The 16,306-nt window shown below is 46.2% G+C and overlaps 1 protein-coding gene across 2 annotated transcripts in view; it reads left to right on the top strand.

The window, feature by feature from the left end:
* Positions 1 to 16,306, top strand: part of EXOC6 (exocyst complex component 6) — a 188,034-nt gene that overhangs the window by 120,490 nt on the left and 51,238 nt on the right. Inside the window, exons 17-19 of one of the 2 annotated variants that reach the window (XM_029060465.2) lie at positions 166 to 300; positions 9,431 to 9,610; positions 12,769 to 12,798. In XM_029060465.2, coding sequence (XP_028916298.1) covers positions 166 to 300; positions 9,431 to 9,610; positions 12,769 to 12,798 — 345 coding nt within the window. The remainder of the gene's footprint in view (positions 1 to 165; positions 301 to 9,430; positions 9,611 to 12,768; positions 12,799 to 16,306) is intronic. The other variant, XM_029060464.2, reaches the window with a different exon arrangement.

The following is a 16,306-nucleotide window of genomic DNA, read 5'->3' as shown; positions in this document are numbered from 1 at the left end:
CAGTGCTTGCAGTGTGTTTTCAAAATCAGCAGTTAATCTGTTGTATCCTGTAATGCTATAATTATGTTCTAATAATGTAGTTGCCGGAAGCAGTAATCCTGTTTTAAAAATCAGGTGGCTTTGGGTGCGTTTCCTGCATTTTACTGGATATATTTTGTTTTGTAGCTAGTGCAAATCATCATAAACACAACACACCTGGAACAAGCCTGTAAATACCTTGAGGATTTCATCACTAACATTACAAATATTTCCCAAGAAACTGTTCATACTACAAGGCTTTATGGACTTTCTACTTTTAAGGTATGTGAAAGTGCAATTCAGTGATCACATGTTTGCTTTGTAATAACAGCAAGCACGTTGTGAAAAATAAAAGAAAATGTATTAAGTACTCAGTACTAGAAAGATCTTAACGATTATATGACAGAGATCGTTATTTTCAACACCGAACAAGCAGGTATGTTTTTTTCCTCTGGCGTTTCCTTTAGTTAGTATTAAATATTTTCTGTTGGTAAATCATACGTCTTAACACATTACTTTTATCCCCAGTGTGTACCTCTTTCCACACTCAGGAATAAACTTCGGTGTCTTAGATTGTCAGTCAATCTCATTTACTGAGCGCTTTCTGTGTGCAGCACACTGTACTAAGTGCTTGGGAGAGAACAGTATAAGACGCATTTCCTGTAGCTAAGACTGATTAACACGAATGGTGAAAGCTCGTATTCTTCATGGATGGAACACTGTCATGTAAATGTAATCATTTATTGATTTTTTTGCTTGCATTTCAGTACTGTCCGCTAGAAGGTAAATAATCTTCAGCTAGTACAAATTTCTCAAGGCATTTTATTTCAGATTGGCAATCAATAAATCGGTTGTATTTATTGAGGGTTTACTGTGTGCTGAGCACTGTCCTAAGTGCTTGGGAGAGCATAGTAGAGTTGGTGTACATAGTCCCTGACCTCAGAGAGCTTACAGTGTAGCGGAGAAGACAGACATTGAAATAAATTACAGATGGGAAATTGAACAGAGTATAAAGGTTGGTACCTAAGTGCTGTTGGGGTGAGAAAGGTGAGTGAACACATACTCTCAGGGTTCGGACCCAAGTGCTTAGTGAGTTGCAGAAGGGAGTAAGTTAGGGAAGGCTTCTTGGAAAGAGAGATGATTTTAGTAGGGCTTTAAAGTTGGGGAGAGTCAGGGGTCTGTCAGATATGAATAATAATAATAATAATAATGTTAGTATTTGTTAAGTTTACTATGTTCCGAGCACTGTTCTAAGCGCTGGGGTAGACACAGGGGAATCAGATTGTCCCACGTGGGGCTCACAGTCTTAATCCCCATTTTACAGATGAGGTAACTGAGGCACCGAGAAGTTGTGACTTGCCCAAAGTCACACAGCTGACAAGTGGCCGAGCCGGGATTCGAACCCATGACCTCTGACTCCAAAGCCCGTGCTCTTTCCACTGAGCCACGCTGCTTCTCATGAAGCGGGGAGGGAGCTCCAGCCAGGAGGGAGGAACTTAGGAAGGAGTCAACATAACCATATGAAAACCGTATTTGTTTTGCCAGGTGTTTTATTGCTGTATTATTTTCGTTTTCACATTTTCCTGGCAGCAGTAGTTCAGACACTTCGGTTACAGCCCTCCCCTGCCTTGGCTTGGTTTGGTCCTGTGGCAAACAGGTCACCTGGACTTGGCTGGAGAGTGGCACCCATCCTCGGTTGGCACTCCATGGCCAACACCTCAGCTGAAGGGAGAAGCAGCGAGGCCTAATGGATAGAGCCAGGGCCTGGGAGTTAGAGAACCTGGGTTCTAATCCCAGCTCTGCCACTTGTCTGCTGGCTGACCTTGGGCAAGTCTCTTAACATAGTAATAATAGTGACAACACTCTTCACAACGTCGGTAAAATCTTTCTTCTCCATCCAAACTGCTACTAAGTTGATCCAGTCACTTATCCTGTCCTGCCTCCATGCTGATCTCCCTGCCTCCTGTCTCTCCCCATTCCATACTTCTCTCTGCTTCCTGGATCACGTTTCTAAAAAAACCTTTTCAGGCCATGCTTCTCCACCCCTCAAGAACCATCAAGAACCTCCGCATTGAACAAACTCCTTACCGGTGGCTTTAAAACACTCAGTCACCTTATCCCCTGCTATCTTACCGCGCCAACTTCCTTCTACAACCCAGCACGCTCACTTCACTCTTCTAACGCCAACCTACTCACTGTACTTTGACCTTGTGAATCTCACCCCTGACCTCTCGCTCACATCCTGTCTCTAGCCTGAAACTCCCTCCCCCTTCATATATGACAGACCACCACATCCCTGCCTTCAAACCCTGATTAAAATCCCATCTCCTCCAAGAAGCCTTCCCTGACCAACCCCTCATTTCCCCTACTCCCTCTATCTTCTGTGTCCCCTTTGCACTTGACTTTGAACCCTATATTCATTCCACCGTCAGCACCGTGGCACTTCTGGAAATAGTTGTAATTTATTTTAATGTCTCTCCCCCTCTCTAGACGGACAGTTTGGGTTTATCTTATTCTCCCAAGCGCCTGGTATCTTGTTCTGCACAATGTAAATACGATTGATTGACTGATTGCTAGGCTGAGCCTCTTACCAGATTTCCAGACAGAGGTGTTAGAACAGCACAGTAATTGCAGTAGTGAGTCAGTGTGGGAAAGAATCTATTCTTTTTCTTGGATTCTGAGAGTTTTGTGGTATTTTTTGACATGGGGAAGGGAAAGTAAATTCTGTACCTGGAACTGGGAGATAGCTGCAGACACAGTACCTAGATGGGGTAAGAGAACAGTGAAACCTGGAGGAAAATGATTTGTATTTAAGAGAAATTGGTATTGTCAAAGACAATCCAAATGATCAGTTAAAGCAATGAGGGAGTTTATGTGCTCTGCTGATCGTGCTTTGGAAAAATGCAGGAAGCTGATTCGGGCAGCTAGCACTGTAAACTCCATAGAAATGGAACTTATTAAGCATTTACTATGTACCCAAGCACTGTACTGGAGAAGCAGCGTGGCTCAGTGGAAAGAGCATGGGCTTTGGAGTCAGGGCTCATGAGTTCGAATCCCAGCTCTGCCACTTGTCGGCTGTGTGACTGTGGGCAAGTCACTTAACTTCTCTGTGCCTCAGTTCCCTCATCTGTAAAATGGGGATTAAGACTGTGAGCCCCACGTGGGACAACCTAATTCCCCTATGTCCACCCCAGCGCTTAGAACAGTGCTCGGCACATAGTAAGCGCTTAACAAATACCAACATTAATTACTGAGCACTGGGGTAGATACAAGACAACAAGGCCAGAAACAGTCCTTATTCCATATGGGGCTTACAGAGTGAGTAGAGAACTTGTCTACCAACTCAGTTGTATTATATTCTCCCCACCCTTAGTGTTAGAAGCAGCTTGGCAGAATGGATAGGGCACGGGTCTTGGAGTCAGAAAGTCATGGGTCTAATCCCGGCTCCGCCACTTTGCCTGCTGTGTCACCTTGGGCAAGTCACTTTGCATCTCTGGGCCTCAGTTACCTCATCTGTAAAGTGGGGATTGAGACTGGGAGCCCCACGTGGGACAGGGACTGTGTCCAACCTGATTTGCTTGTATCCACCCCAGCGCTTAGCACAGTGCCTGGCACATAGCAAGCGCTTAGCAGATGCCATCATTATCGTTATCACAGTCCTCTGAACGCAGTAAGTGCTCAATAAATACCACTGATCGATGAATGGGTCAATTGATTTTTGTAGGACACTTATCCGTTGTTACTTCCATGTCCTGGCCCCTTCAGGGTCACTCGAGCTGGGTTTTACTGTAATTGAGCTAATGTTTCAGATACCTTTTATGTATCATGTTCAAGCCCAGAAGTTGATCTTGGAAGGTGCCATTTTCCATCCTATTGTATTTTGTTGGTTAATGGCTCCTATTAGTGTGTTGCATTTCACGACTAAGCCCTCAGGTGAATTCTGGTACTCCCTATGGGACGTAAGGAATCGCTCTAGTTACAGATGGAGAAACTGGAACCAAGAGGGTTAAGTGGCTTGCCCAGGGCCACCTAACGAACCCCCTACAGAGCTGGCTGAGGGTCTAGGTGGCCTTCCTTTGTATCCGGCCCTCTGAGTGGAATTCCTTTTCCCTTCCTTTCTTTTATGACCACGTGCTTCATTTTATTAGTAGTTCTGCTATCCAGATAGGTACTGTGTACTTGCCCCTTGCTTTACTAGTCTTGTTTTTTTTCCTGATTCACTTGCATAATAGTTTTTAAGATGGAGATCAGGCAACCAATCAATAGTATTTGACTTCCCGCTATGTTCAAGGCACTCTACTCAGGGCTTGAGAGAAAGAATAGAATTAGTAGACATGAGAAGCAGCGTGGCTCAGTGGAAAGAGCATGGGCTTTGGAGTCAGGGCTCATGAGTTCGAATCCCAGCTCTGCCACCTGTCGGCTGTGTGACTGTGGGCAAGTCACTTCACTTCTCTGGGCCTCAGTTCCCTCATCTGTAAAATGGGGATTAAGACTGTGAGCCCCACGTGGGACAACCTGATTCCCCTGTCTACCCCAGCGCTTAGAACAGTGCTCGGCACATAGTAAGCGCTTAACAAATACCAACATTATTATTATTATTATTATGATCCTCCCGCCCTTCGTGGAATTTACAATGTAACCCAGGAGACAATCAATCAATTAATCCATTTATCAGTGGTATTTATTGAGCGCTTACTATGTGCAGAGCAGAGAAGCAGCATGGCTCAGTGGAAAGAGCACGGGCTGGGGAGTCAGAGATCATGGGTTCAAATCCCAGCTCCACCACTTGTCAGCTGTGTGACTTTGGGCAAGTCGCTTAACTTCTCTGTGCCTCAGTTGCCTCATCTGTAAAATGGACATTAAGACTGTGAGCCCCATGTGGGACAACCTGATTACTTTGTATCGTCCCCAGCGCTTAGAACAGTGCTTTGCACATAGTAAGCGGTTAAATACCATCATCATCACTGTACTAAGCACTTGGAAGAATACAGTACAGGACGAGAAGCAGCGTAGCTTAGTGAATAAAGCACGGGCCTGGGAGTCACTAGGTCCTGGGTTCTAATTCCAGCTCCACCACATGTCTGCTGTGTGACCTGGAGCAAGTCACTTAACTTCTCTGGGCCTCAGTTACCCACTCTTAATCTGTAAAGTGGGGATGAAGAGTGGGAGCCCCATGTGGGACAGGGACTGTGTCTAACCTGCTTCACTTGTATTTACTCCAGCGCTTAGAACAGTGCTTGACACATAGTAAGCATTGAACGAGTACCATAATTATTACAATACAGTAGAATAGTTACGTTCCCTGCCCACAAAGAACTTACCATCTATCAATCAATCAAAGGTATTTATTGAGCACTCACTAAGTACAGAGAACTGTACTAAGCATCTGGAAGAGTACAGTACAATGGAATTAACAGACACGTTCCCTCCCCTACAGTCTAGAGGGGGAGACAGGCATGAAAATAAATTACAGGTATGAACGTAAGAGCTGTGGGGCAGCAAGCGAGGTAATAATAATAATAATAATGTTGGCATTTGTTAAGCGCTTACTATGTGCCGAGCACTGTTCTAAGCGCTGGGGTAGACATAGGGGAATCAGGTTGTCCCACGTGGGGCTCACAGTCTTAATCCCCATTTTACAGATGAGGGAACTGAGGCACAGAGAAGTTAAGTGACTTGCCCACAGTCACACAGCCGACAAGTGGCAGAGCTGGGATTCGAACTCATGAGCCCTGACTCCAAAGCTCGTGCTCTTTCCACTGAGCCATGCTGCTTCTCCAAGGTGAATAAAGGAAGCAAATTCAAATGGAAGGGAGAGGGAGTAGGGGAAATGAGGGTTTAGTCGGGGAGGGTCTCTTGGAGGAGATGGATTTTAAGCAGGCTTTGAAGGTGGGGAGAGTGCTGGTCTGTTAAGTATGCAGGGGAAGGGAGTTTCAGGCTAGAGGGAGTGTGGGTGAGGGGCCAGCGGTGCGATAGACAGAGTTTGAGATACAGCGAGTAGGTTGGTGTTAGAGGAATGATATGTGTGGGCTGGGGTGGAGTGGGAAATCAGCGAGCTAAGGCAGGAGTGAGTGAGCTGATTGAATGCTGTAAAGCCAGTGGTAAGGAGTTTGTGTTTGAAGTGTAAAGAAGTGCCTGCTGTAGGTGAAAGACCGCTTTTTTTCAATTTAACCAGATAAAGGATGGTTAATCAGTCAGTGGTATTTACTGAGTGTTTTCTGCGTGCAGGACATCATTATGATTAATGGTATTTATTGAGTGCTTTCTATACGCAGAGTTCAGTACAGTACAACAGAATTAGTAGACAGGTTCCCTGCCCACAAGAAGCTTAGAGTCTCGAGGGGTCATTTGACAGTTCACAGTAGGAGAAAGCATGTGGTCTAATAGGGGTCTGCCCTAATGAGAGGTGAGGAAAGGGGGCGACTTTTGTTTATTGCACTTGTTAAATGTCCAAACGACTACTATTCGCTTCTACTCTCTGCCCCATGTACAAAATGGGCTTTGTTGTGCCTGGCAATGCTACCTAGCCACCAGAGGTGGATCAGCATCATCAATAAGCACTTACTGTGTGCAGAACACTGTACTAAGCACTTCGGAGAGTGCAAAACAACAGAGTTGGTAGACACGTTCCCAGTCCACAGTGAGTTTACACTCTCGGCGGGAAACAGGCATTAATATAAATGGATAATTTGTAATGTTTAAAGATATGTACATAAGTGCTGCGGGGCTGAGGGTAGGGCAAATAACAGTTGCCCGAATTTCACAGATCCAAGCGCTCAGGTGACGTAGAGGGAGACGGAAAAGAATGGCTGAATCGGGGAAGGCCTCTCGGAGGAGTTGTGAACTTCATAAGGCTTTGAAGGTGGGGAGAGCGGTGGGTGGTCTTCCATACATGGAAGGGGACTTGGGTCGGACATTTGCTCTTTGAGGTAGAACTGTCTGCATCAGTCTATGTATTGGATCTGTCCCCTTTAAGCACTTGATATCCACCCCACCCTCAGCCCCACAGCACTTTGCTGAATTTATTTATATTAGTGTCTATCTTCCTCCTCTAGACTGGTAAGCTCGGCTGCGGGCAGGGAACGTCTCTTCCAACTCTGTTGTATTGTACTCTCCCGAGGGCTTAGTACAGTGCTCTGCACCCACTGATTGATTGATTGACTAGGTGCCTGTGGGAGGCAGAGTCTTGATAGCCTCCCTCTTACTAAATTTACAGTCGTATTTATTGGGCACCTGTTGCCTGCAGGACACTGTACTAAGCGCTCGGGAGAATCCGGTATAATTAGTAGATGGGAGTAAGTGGGAGTCTGGCTGAGGGAATTCTCGGGACCCTCGATACATCCCCTTGGGAACCACAGGCAAATGACAGTTCCCATTACACTGTACACTCCAAAGGTCAACCTAGAACTGAGTGACATAAGCCCTGTGGACTGACACTGTGCCCTGCGACCGTTTAGCCTCTTCATTGTGGCCAGGGCACTGGGGAGAGAGCACAGATCCTGGGCAATCCCCTGGCATTGTTTCCAGGTGCTCATGCCACATGGAGGAAAAGGGATTCGTGATATCAAAGGCAACGAAGAGGGCGAGGCAGAGAAGACCAGAACAGAGTAGAGTCCATTAAATTTGGTAGGAGGGAGGCTATCGGTGACATGGGGAAAGAAGTCTTGATAGAGGGAAGGGGGCAGAAACCAGATCGTGAGGGCCAAGGAGGGAATTGACATACCAATTGTCGAGTTTGAACTTCATCAGGGAGATGAAGCGATAGGTGGAGAGTGTAGTGGGATCCAGAGAAGGATTTTTTTTTTTTAGGATAGAGGAGAGAAGGGCGGATTTAATGGCAGAGGGGAAGGGGCCGTCGGGGAATGAGCAGTTGAAGATGGCAATTGGGGAGGGAAGACAAGTGGGCATCGAGGGGCAAGTAGAAGTAAAAGATGGCCTCCGTGCTTTTAATGATAATGTCTAATGAGGAAATAGTAAAAAACAGAATGGGTAGGATAGATTAGGGAGAAGTGAGAGACTGGATGTAAGTTGTAGGCAAGAGAATAATAAATACAGAAATAGAAATAATAATGTTGGTATTTGTTAAGCGCTTACTATGTGCCGAGCACTGTTCTAAGCGCTGGGGTAGACACAGGGGAATCAGGTTGTCCCGCCTGGGGCTCACAGTCTTAATCCCCATTTTACAGATGAGGGAACTGAGGCACCGAGAAGTTAAGTGACTTGCCCAAAGTCACACAGCTGATAAGTGGCAGAGCTGAGGTTCGAACCCATGACCTCTGACTCCAAAGCCCGTGCTCTTTCCAGTGAGCCACACTGCTTCTCTGCCAGGTAAGTATAAAAGAGAAGCAGCGTGGCTCATTGGAAAGCGCATGGGCCTGGGAGTCAGAGGTCATGGGTTCAAATCCTGGCTCAGCTACTTGTTAGCTGTGTGACTTTGCGCAAGTCACTTAACTTCCCTGTGCCTCGGTTACCTCATCTGTAAAAGGGGGATTAAGACTGTGAGCCCCACGTGGGGCAACCTGATCACCTTGTATCCCCCACAGCGCTTAAAACAGTGCTTTGCATATAGTAAGCGCTTAACAAATGCCATTTAAAAAAAAATACATGAGTTGCTAAGGGCACCCACAATCTAGCATGAATGGAAAATTGTGGGAAGCAGCAGGATAGGCCAGCCGCAAGGCTTTGTGAGAGGAAGAGAAATGATAGGAAAGGGAGACTTGAGATGCAATGTCCTGGATCATGTGGTATTGCCAGTAAGTAATGCTAGAGAAGCAGCATAGTCTAGTGGCTAGAGCATGGGCCTGGAAGTCACAAGGACCTGGATTCTAATTCTGGCTCTGCCGCTTGTCTGCCATGTGACTTCGGGTAAGTCACTCATTTCCAGCGTGGCTCACTGGAAAGAGTCTGGGCTTCGGAGTCAGAGGTCATGAGTTCGACTCCCGGCTCTGCCACTCGTCAGCTGTGTGACTGTGGGCAAGCCACTTAACTTCTCTGTGCCTCAGTTCCCTCATCTGTAAAATGGGGATTAAAAGTGTGTGAGCCCCACGTGGGACAATCTGATTACCCTGAATCTCCCCCAGCGCTTAGAACAGTGCTTGGCACCTAGTAAACGCTTAACAAATACCAACATTTTTATTTCTGTAAAATGGGCGTTAAGACTGTGAGGCCTGTGTGGGCCAGGGACTCTGTCAAATCTGATTTGCCTGTATCCACCCCAGGACCTGGTACAGTGCCTGGCACATAGTAAGCACTTAACAAATACCACAATTGATTAATTAGCGGGCTCTCCCCATCGGTCGCATCACGGATGGCACTTGGAAACAGGCAGAGCAAAACGAAGCAGAATACTTTTACATTACATTGCCATTTGGATGCTACTTTTCTTATCCTCGCTACTTTTATTTTCCTCTAGGATGCCCGCCATTCAGCAGAAGGAGAAATATATATGAAATTGAACCAAAAGATTGATGAATTTGTTCAGTTGGCTGACTATGATTGGACAATGTCTGAGCCGAATGGAAGAGCTAGTGGTTATCTAATAGATCTCATTAACTTCTTAAGAAGCACCTTTCAAGTGTTTACGCACTTGCCCGTAAGTATACAAAAACTCCAGATGGTTTAATTTTGCCTATAGGAATATGTCCCACTATCCACGTCTAGGGCTGAATTTTCTTGCGATGGCAAAAATAGCAATCTTCACTTTCCCCCAGTCACAGTGAATGTACTGAGCACTTTCTGGGTACAGAGTGCTGTATTGGGCTCCTCCTGGTTATGGGGCCCCTTCTGGGCTCAGGGGTGGTTATAGAATACGAATTTCACGTCTGAGTAGTTGGAAACTGCCTGTTTGCCTTTCTTTTGGCACAGCATGGTTTTATACCCAGATCTCAGCTTGGACACTTCTCAATTACAATCTTTTATTCTTCATATTTTATTACTGGGCCATTTCTTTTGGGTTTTCCAATGAAAAGGTTTTCCTTTTTTTCCTTTTCCTTTCATTTTTAGAAGAGCCATTTTTCAAAAGTATGTTATGCTCTTAGCGAGAATTCTGTCACGGGGAGGGATCTTTTCTCTGGAAATACCAGTGAAAGTTGCCTTAGATGTATGTGAAAATTTGCCTCGAATTGAGAGACGGTTTTTTATGGTATTTATAATTATTTTTATGGTATTTGTTAAGCGCTAAGCACTATGTGCCAAGCACTGTTCTAAGCACTGGGGTAGATCCAAGCTAATCAAGCTAACCCACATGTGGCTCACAGTCTTAAATCCCCATTTTACGGAGGAAGGAACTGAGGCACAGAGAAGTGAAGTGGGTTGCCCAAGGTCAGACAGCAGGCAAGTGGAGGTGCCGGAATTAGAACCCACATCCTCTGACTCCAAAGCCCGGGCTCTTGCCACTAAGCCACTCTGCTTCTCAAGTTAAGTGCTTATTATGTGTCAGGCACTGTACTAAGCACAGGAATAGGTACAAGTTAATCAGGTTGGATACAATTTGTGTCCAACATGGGGCTCAGATTCTTAATCCCCATTTTACAGATGAGGTAAACTGAGGTATAGCAAAATGAAATGACCTGTCCAAGGTCACAAAGCAGACAACTGGTAGAGCCGGGACTCCTCTGAGACCCAGACCTGTGCTCTCTCCACTAAGCCACTCTGCCTCAAATATCGAAGAACTTTCTGTTGTATTATTTATTGAACGCTCAGTGTTCCTGAAAGTGTTAGAATTTCTGATCCTCATTTCTTCTGTCTTCAATTATTCATAGGAAAACAATGTAATAAATATTTCTGTGCTTCAGTGTTCCAGAACGGACTTACTTTCTGTGGAATAAGACTTGTGGGTTTTGCAGACTCGCTAACCAAGTCCAGCTAACTGAGCTGAGAAAGCTGTGCAGAATCCCCTGCCTGTCTGTGTACACTTTGCATTGTTGTGCCCCTTTCATTTGCCCACCTTACCCAGCGGGAACGGGGCAGCCGGGGATTAGTGAGGGAAAGAGGGTGCTATGTAAACCACTGTAATTAATTCCTATGGGCAAATGTCCAGTCCTGAACTCTCCGGATGGAGACTCACCATGTGGTCATGTCGTCTATACAAACCTCCCCTCCGCCTGGGCCAGGAGCACTCAGAAAGGGAGGTCTTCTAGTTCTGTTCTCCTCTTCAACCATCAGTTGCTTGGCCAAGGGCCAGTGAGCGTCCACTATCAGGTCTCTGGTTCAGCTGAGATCTGACCGCTGTGGCCCTGGCCCTGTTGAGTGAGAGCCCGACCGCATCAGCACGTCCACTCAACCAAGTGCCAGGCTCGATGTTAGGCTGAGGGGATTGTTTGAGGTGAAGTTTGCCCTGCTGGTCGTGTATTTAAAAATGAGGACCAGCTACTTCCTGTTCAGCCATCAGAGTAGAGCAGAGAGGAGAGGAGTTAAGGTCTTGCCTGTGGGCTATGGAAAAAATAATAATAATAACTGTGGTATTTCGACTTCTATGGGCCAATGAGTAAACCAAGCACTGGGGTGGATACAAGATAATCGGGTCTCACATGGGGCTCACATTCTAAGTAGGAAGGAGAACAGGCATTGAATCTCCATTTGGCAGGTGAGGGAATTGAGGCGCTGAGAAGTGAAGAGACTCACCAAGGTCACATGATAGGTACGTGGCGGGGCTGGGGTTAGAACCCAGGTCCTTTGACTGCCAGGCCCGTGTTCTTTCCACTAGACCACACTGCTTCCCTTCTTCCCTGCTTCCCAAGCGAGGCCTGTACTCTTTGACAGAAGCTTATCGGTGCTGGGAGATTTGGGGGTCACCAGGAGGGAGGAGAGTGTCCGAGCACTGGAAGGGGGTGCAGGATAGGATGCGGAACGTGTTTCGGTTGTTGGTAACATGTCAGAGCCTCTTGAGTATCTTCAGGGCCGAGATGCAATTCCAGGCTCTCCTCTTGTCCCCAGAGCGAGTCGGTCCGTCATATTTATTGAGCACTTGCTGTGTGCAGAACACTGTACTAAGCACTTGGGAGAGTGCAGTATAACAATATAACAGGCACATTCCCTGCCCACAACGAACTTCTAGTCTAGAGGGTGGAGGTAGTGATAGTCATAATAATGGTATTAAGCGTGTCCTGGGGGCAAAGTACTGTCCTGTGTGCTGGGAGAGAATTCACAGGTAGGAATTAGGCATGGTCTAATTAACCAACGGGGCTGAGGGGCTTACAATCCCCGAAGTATTGGGGAGGTGGGGGGAGGATTTAAGGGGTTCAGCAGGCTGTTCTTTATGGTTTCACTACTCATGATTGAATATAAAAAGGATGGGATGGCGAGGCCTTGCTTTTTGATTGACCCCTATCCTATTTCCCATCCCTAATTTATTTTAATGCCTATCTCCCTCTGTAGACTGTAAGCTTCTCATGGGCAGGGATCATATCTCCCACCTCTGTTGTATTGTACTTTCCAAAGCACTTAGTCCACTGACCTGCAGACAATAAATACCATTGATTGCTTCCTTGATCCTCACATAGGGACCCTCCCTCAGGACCTTACACACATTGACCCAGCTCACAACCACCTACCTCTATTTCTATAACCAAATTCGTGAGGTAAGTTAACTCCTTCAGTGACTAAAGATAGTTTTCCCATCATCCAGACTTTAGCAAGTCTCCCTCCACCCCACCTGCTTTGCGTCTAGTGAACTTGCTTTTCTTTCCCTGCTGCTTTTGTTTTTAATGCATTTTACTTTTTAATTGGCTTGCCGTACTGGTTCCCTCTCAGAAGAGCAACAGTGACCATGCAGCCATGTCGGTAAGTAGATGCAATCGGAAGAAAGCGCATGCGGGTGAAAAACCCCGGAACTGCCTTCAGGCTTATTGCTTCACGGGCTGGGCATCATTGAAAAGAAATTTGAATCTTCCTGGTGACTGGCGGCCAGCACTCTCGGGGTTGGGAAAATCCAGGGTTGAGGTAACTTCGGTTTCTCTCGGCAGCCTAGCTCTGCCCCTGAAAGCTTTGGAAGAGTGTGCCCTTATTGGCCGGCAGCAAGTGCCTCGTGTATTCGACTTGGATCTGCAAAGGGGGAGGACTGGGGGAGAATGGGGTGGGATGGCTCTGAATCCAAGGTGCTCAGAGCTCAAGATTCCCTGGCAGAGGCATCCAGCTTTCCTGGATCTAGGTTCCCCTTCCTCCCCCAGCTTGAATTTTTCCAGAACAGGGCTTTAGGTGAGCAGTTTTCTTTAGCCCAGTGCAAAGTTTACCCACAAATTTAAAATGGAGAACATAAATAGGTGAGATTACCAATCTGGGCCAAGATGCAGAGGTTTGATATTTCTCTTCAGACGAAGGAACATTTCTCTCCATAAGTTCTGATTATTGGAATTTAGGTAGAGTTTTCTTATTATTAACAATAATAACTGTTATTGGTAATGATAATAAAAGTATTTAAGCTCTTACTATGTGCAAAATACTGTATCCTGAGATATAAATCATCAAGTCCCACATGAAGCTCTCAGTCGAAGTAGGAGGGAAGACAGGCATTGAATCCCCATTTTGCAGATGAGGGAACTAAGACACAGAGAAGAAAAGCGACTTGCCCATCGTCGCCCGGCAGACAAATGGCCAAGTCGGGATTAGAACCCGGGTCCTCTGTCTCCCAGGCCTGGGCTCTTTCCACTAGGCCACACTGCTGCTTGTGACCTTGTATTTCTCCATCGATTGTGCCGGCACTCTTCTGCTTCTGGCCTGGCAGTAGGTCAGGATGACAGTTGGGAGTGGGAATTTAGAAGGTGGGATCTCCCGCACCCCATGTTGAACCCAGGAATGTGCCACTTCCCGGCAGCACTGGGAGCTGGGAGGGGTTTCTTGGTGGAGATGGTGAAAGGGAGAAATCCCCTGGGAGTGAAAGTGTGTGGGAGGTGGGGAGAAGAGGGGACGGATATCTCTGGGGTTGCAGGCGGGACCAGTAGAGGTGCTGAGTTGAGGATAATGATTGATTGGAGTGATGAGGAGAGTCGGGGGAGCCCAGAAGGGGCTAGCATAGAGGTAGCGGAGACAAGAGTCTGTGTGTTGTTCTGACTCAGTGCTTTCAGCACAATGCTTTCAGCAGCATTTGGATCACACTGGAATTTCTGTATCGTAGGGGCAGCCCTTGCTGACTGTCACTCAACTGCCCGTGCTACCAGAAGAACAGGCAATTTGGGGGAGTAAAATATTCATTTCTCAACTGGGCTTCTTTACCCTTCTCCTAGGATTTCCACCAAAATTCCTGTGGTTCCCCCAGAATGCGAGAGCTTAGGATGCTCAGAGTCGTATAAGTGAAAGGGGCAGAGGGGCGGGTGTCAGCCTCCCTAAGACCCCAACCCGTTCCGCAGAAAGCTGTCGGCTTAGTAAAAACTCGGTCCCCTTACACTCTGTCCACCTCTAACCCTTATGAATGACTCCCAGCACACATTTTGGGTCAAAAGAAGAGGAGGCCAGAGACAAATAAGCCTGGACTTTCGACTCCAGGATCTGCTGCTCTGACCTGCTCAGAAAACCAGGGTTCGTCTTGCTTAGTAGAACCCTAAATTTAGCTTGTAACTCAAGTCTTCCTTTCCCTCATGAGAGTCACCACGGAAGACTCACAGTTAGATGTTGATTTTAATAGAGCCTAATATTAAAGATTCGCTTCTCAGCGTAGAGGATGATCAGGCTGGGGTAAGGCTGAGATGGGCACCTTGATCAGTTCCCATGGGGAATCCGCCCTTTGCTCTGTAGGCATGAGTGCCCGGTCACAGACTGGGTGCCACTGAGGGGCCAGGCTGAGGCAACTGCTCACACCGTGATTCAATCATTTGGCTGTGAGTCAATTATTCAGTCCCACTTATGCTGCTCTTCGCCAGTGCTCTCTGAGGAGCAGGTTTGAGCTTGCTTTACTTAAGGACCTTGGAGCTAGTCTGTAAGCTGGCTCTCTTACAATTGGGCCTGGATTCAGTGGGGCATCATTTGTAATGAAGGAGGTGCTCAAGGTCGCATAACTGTACGTTGTAAATTTGCACAAAGATATGATTATCAGTAGCAATAATACCTCTCCGAATATAACCGTCACAAGCTTGAGAGAGCACAAGCTACTAATTCGATTCCCTCCGTTACGCCACTCCATCTGTTTTCACTCCCCGTTTTGTCTAGGATGCCGTTAGGGGGTTAGGGAGAGATCGACAATGGGCGCCTGCTTGGGGACAGAGAGACGTGTTGTAGGAAGGAACGGCTTGCAAACAAATGGGAGGCACTGGACATGACTCCTTACAACCCGAGGTCTTCTGCACCTGGAATTTTGGAAGAACGCAACCCCCATGACATAGGAGAATTTGGGGTGCTGAATGGGTGTGTGATGCTCCCAAGTAAGATATCCATAAATCTAAAAATATGCATTTTATTTTTACTTCATGACTGTGCACACTGTCTTTTCCAAAGTTGCCAGGGAAAAAATGAAGTTCATTTGTTCATTCAATCATATTTATTGAGCACTTACTTTGTGCAGAGTACTGTACTGAGTGCTTACTATGTGCGCTGGGGCAGATACAAGGTTATCAGGTTGTCCCACGTGGGGCTCTGTCTCGATCCCCATTTTACAGATGAAGTAACTGAAGCACAGAGAAGTTGTGACTTGCCCACAGTCACCCAGCTGACAAGTGGCAGATCTGGGATTAGAACTCATGACTTTTGACTCCCAAGCCCATGGTCTTTCCACTAAGCCATGCTGGCTTACTAGTAGCTCAGCTAAAATACAGTACCAAGAACTGACTTAGTTCAGTAGACAAACAGTAAAATAACAGACTTTGCTTTTTAAGAACGTTTTAGGAAAATAAGTCTGAGTCCCTAGCTGAAGCAGTTTCATCCAAGAACATTTTCAGAGTGATCAATACAAATTTGGGTCCCTTAAGCTCATTAAAGTAAGAGTTATCTGTACTTCTGAAATCAGTGTACTTTAGGTTTCCTTTTTAAAGCAATGAAAATAATCTATTCTGCAAACTGTCTTCCATTTTGGGAAAGGCATCTTGGCATCTTCCCATGTTTTGTGGAAGAGCGAAACTTGTTCCACAACTGAGACAGATTCACAAAGTGAGGATGATCTTGAAGTACAAGAAATTGAAACATCTTTTGGTAACTTTGATCTGGCAAGTTTACATTTGGAGTCTGAGCTGACATGCTTCTCCCTTTGATGGTAGAATCTAATATCCTAACTGCCTATCAAAATACAGATTGTCTCTGCTAAAGAGCTGTTGAAACCCCTGATATTGTTGATTAGAAGTGCAAATAGAATAATACATTTTCACCT

This window comes from Ornithorhynchus anatinus, chromosome 3 (genome assembly GCF_004115215.2).
Source record: "Ornithorhynchus anatinus isolate Pmale09 chromosome 3, mOrnAna1.pri.v4, whole genome shotgun sequence".
In the NCBI taxonomy this organism is placed as follows: domain Eukaryota; kingdom Metazoa; phylum Chordata; class Mammalia; order Monotremata; family Ornithorhynchidae; genus Ornithorhynchus; species Ornithorhynchus anatinus.
Note: the sequence above shows the minus strand (reverse complement) of the source record. Positions and strands in the feature narration are given on the sequence as shown.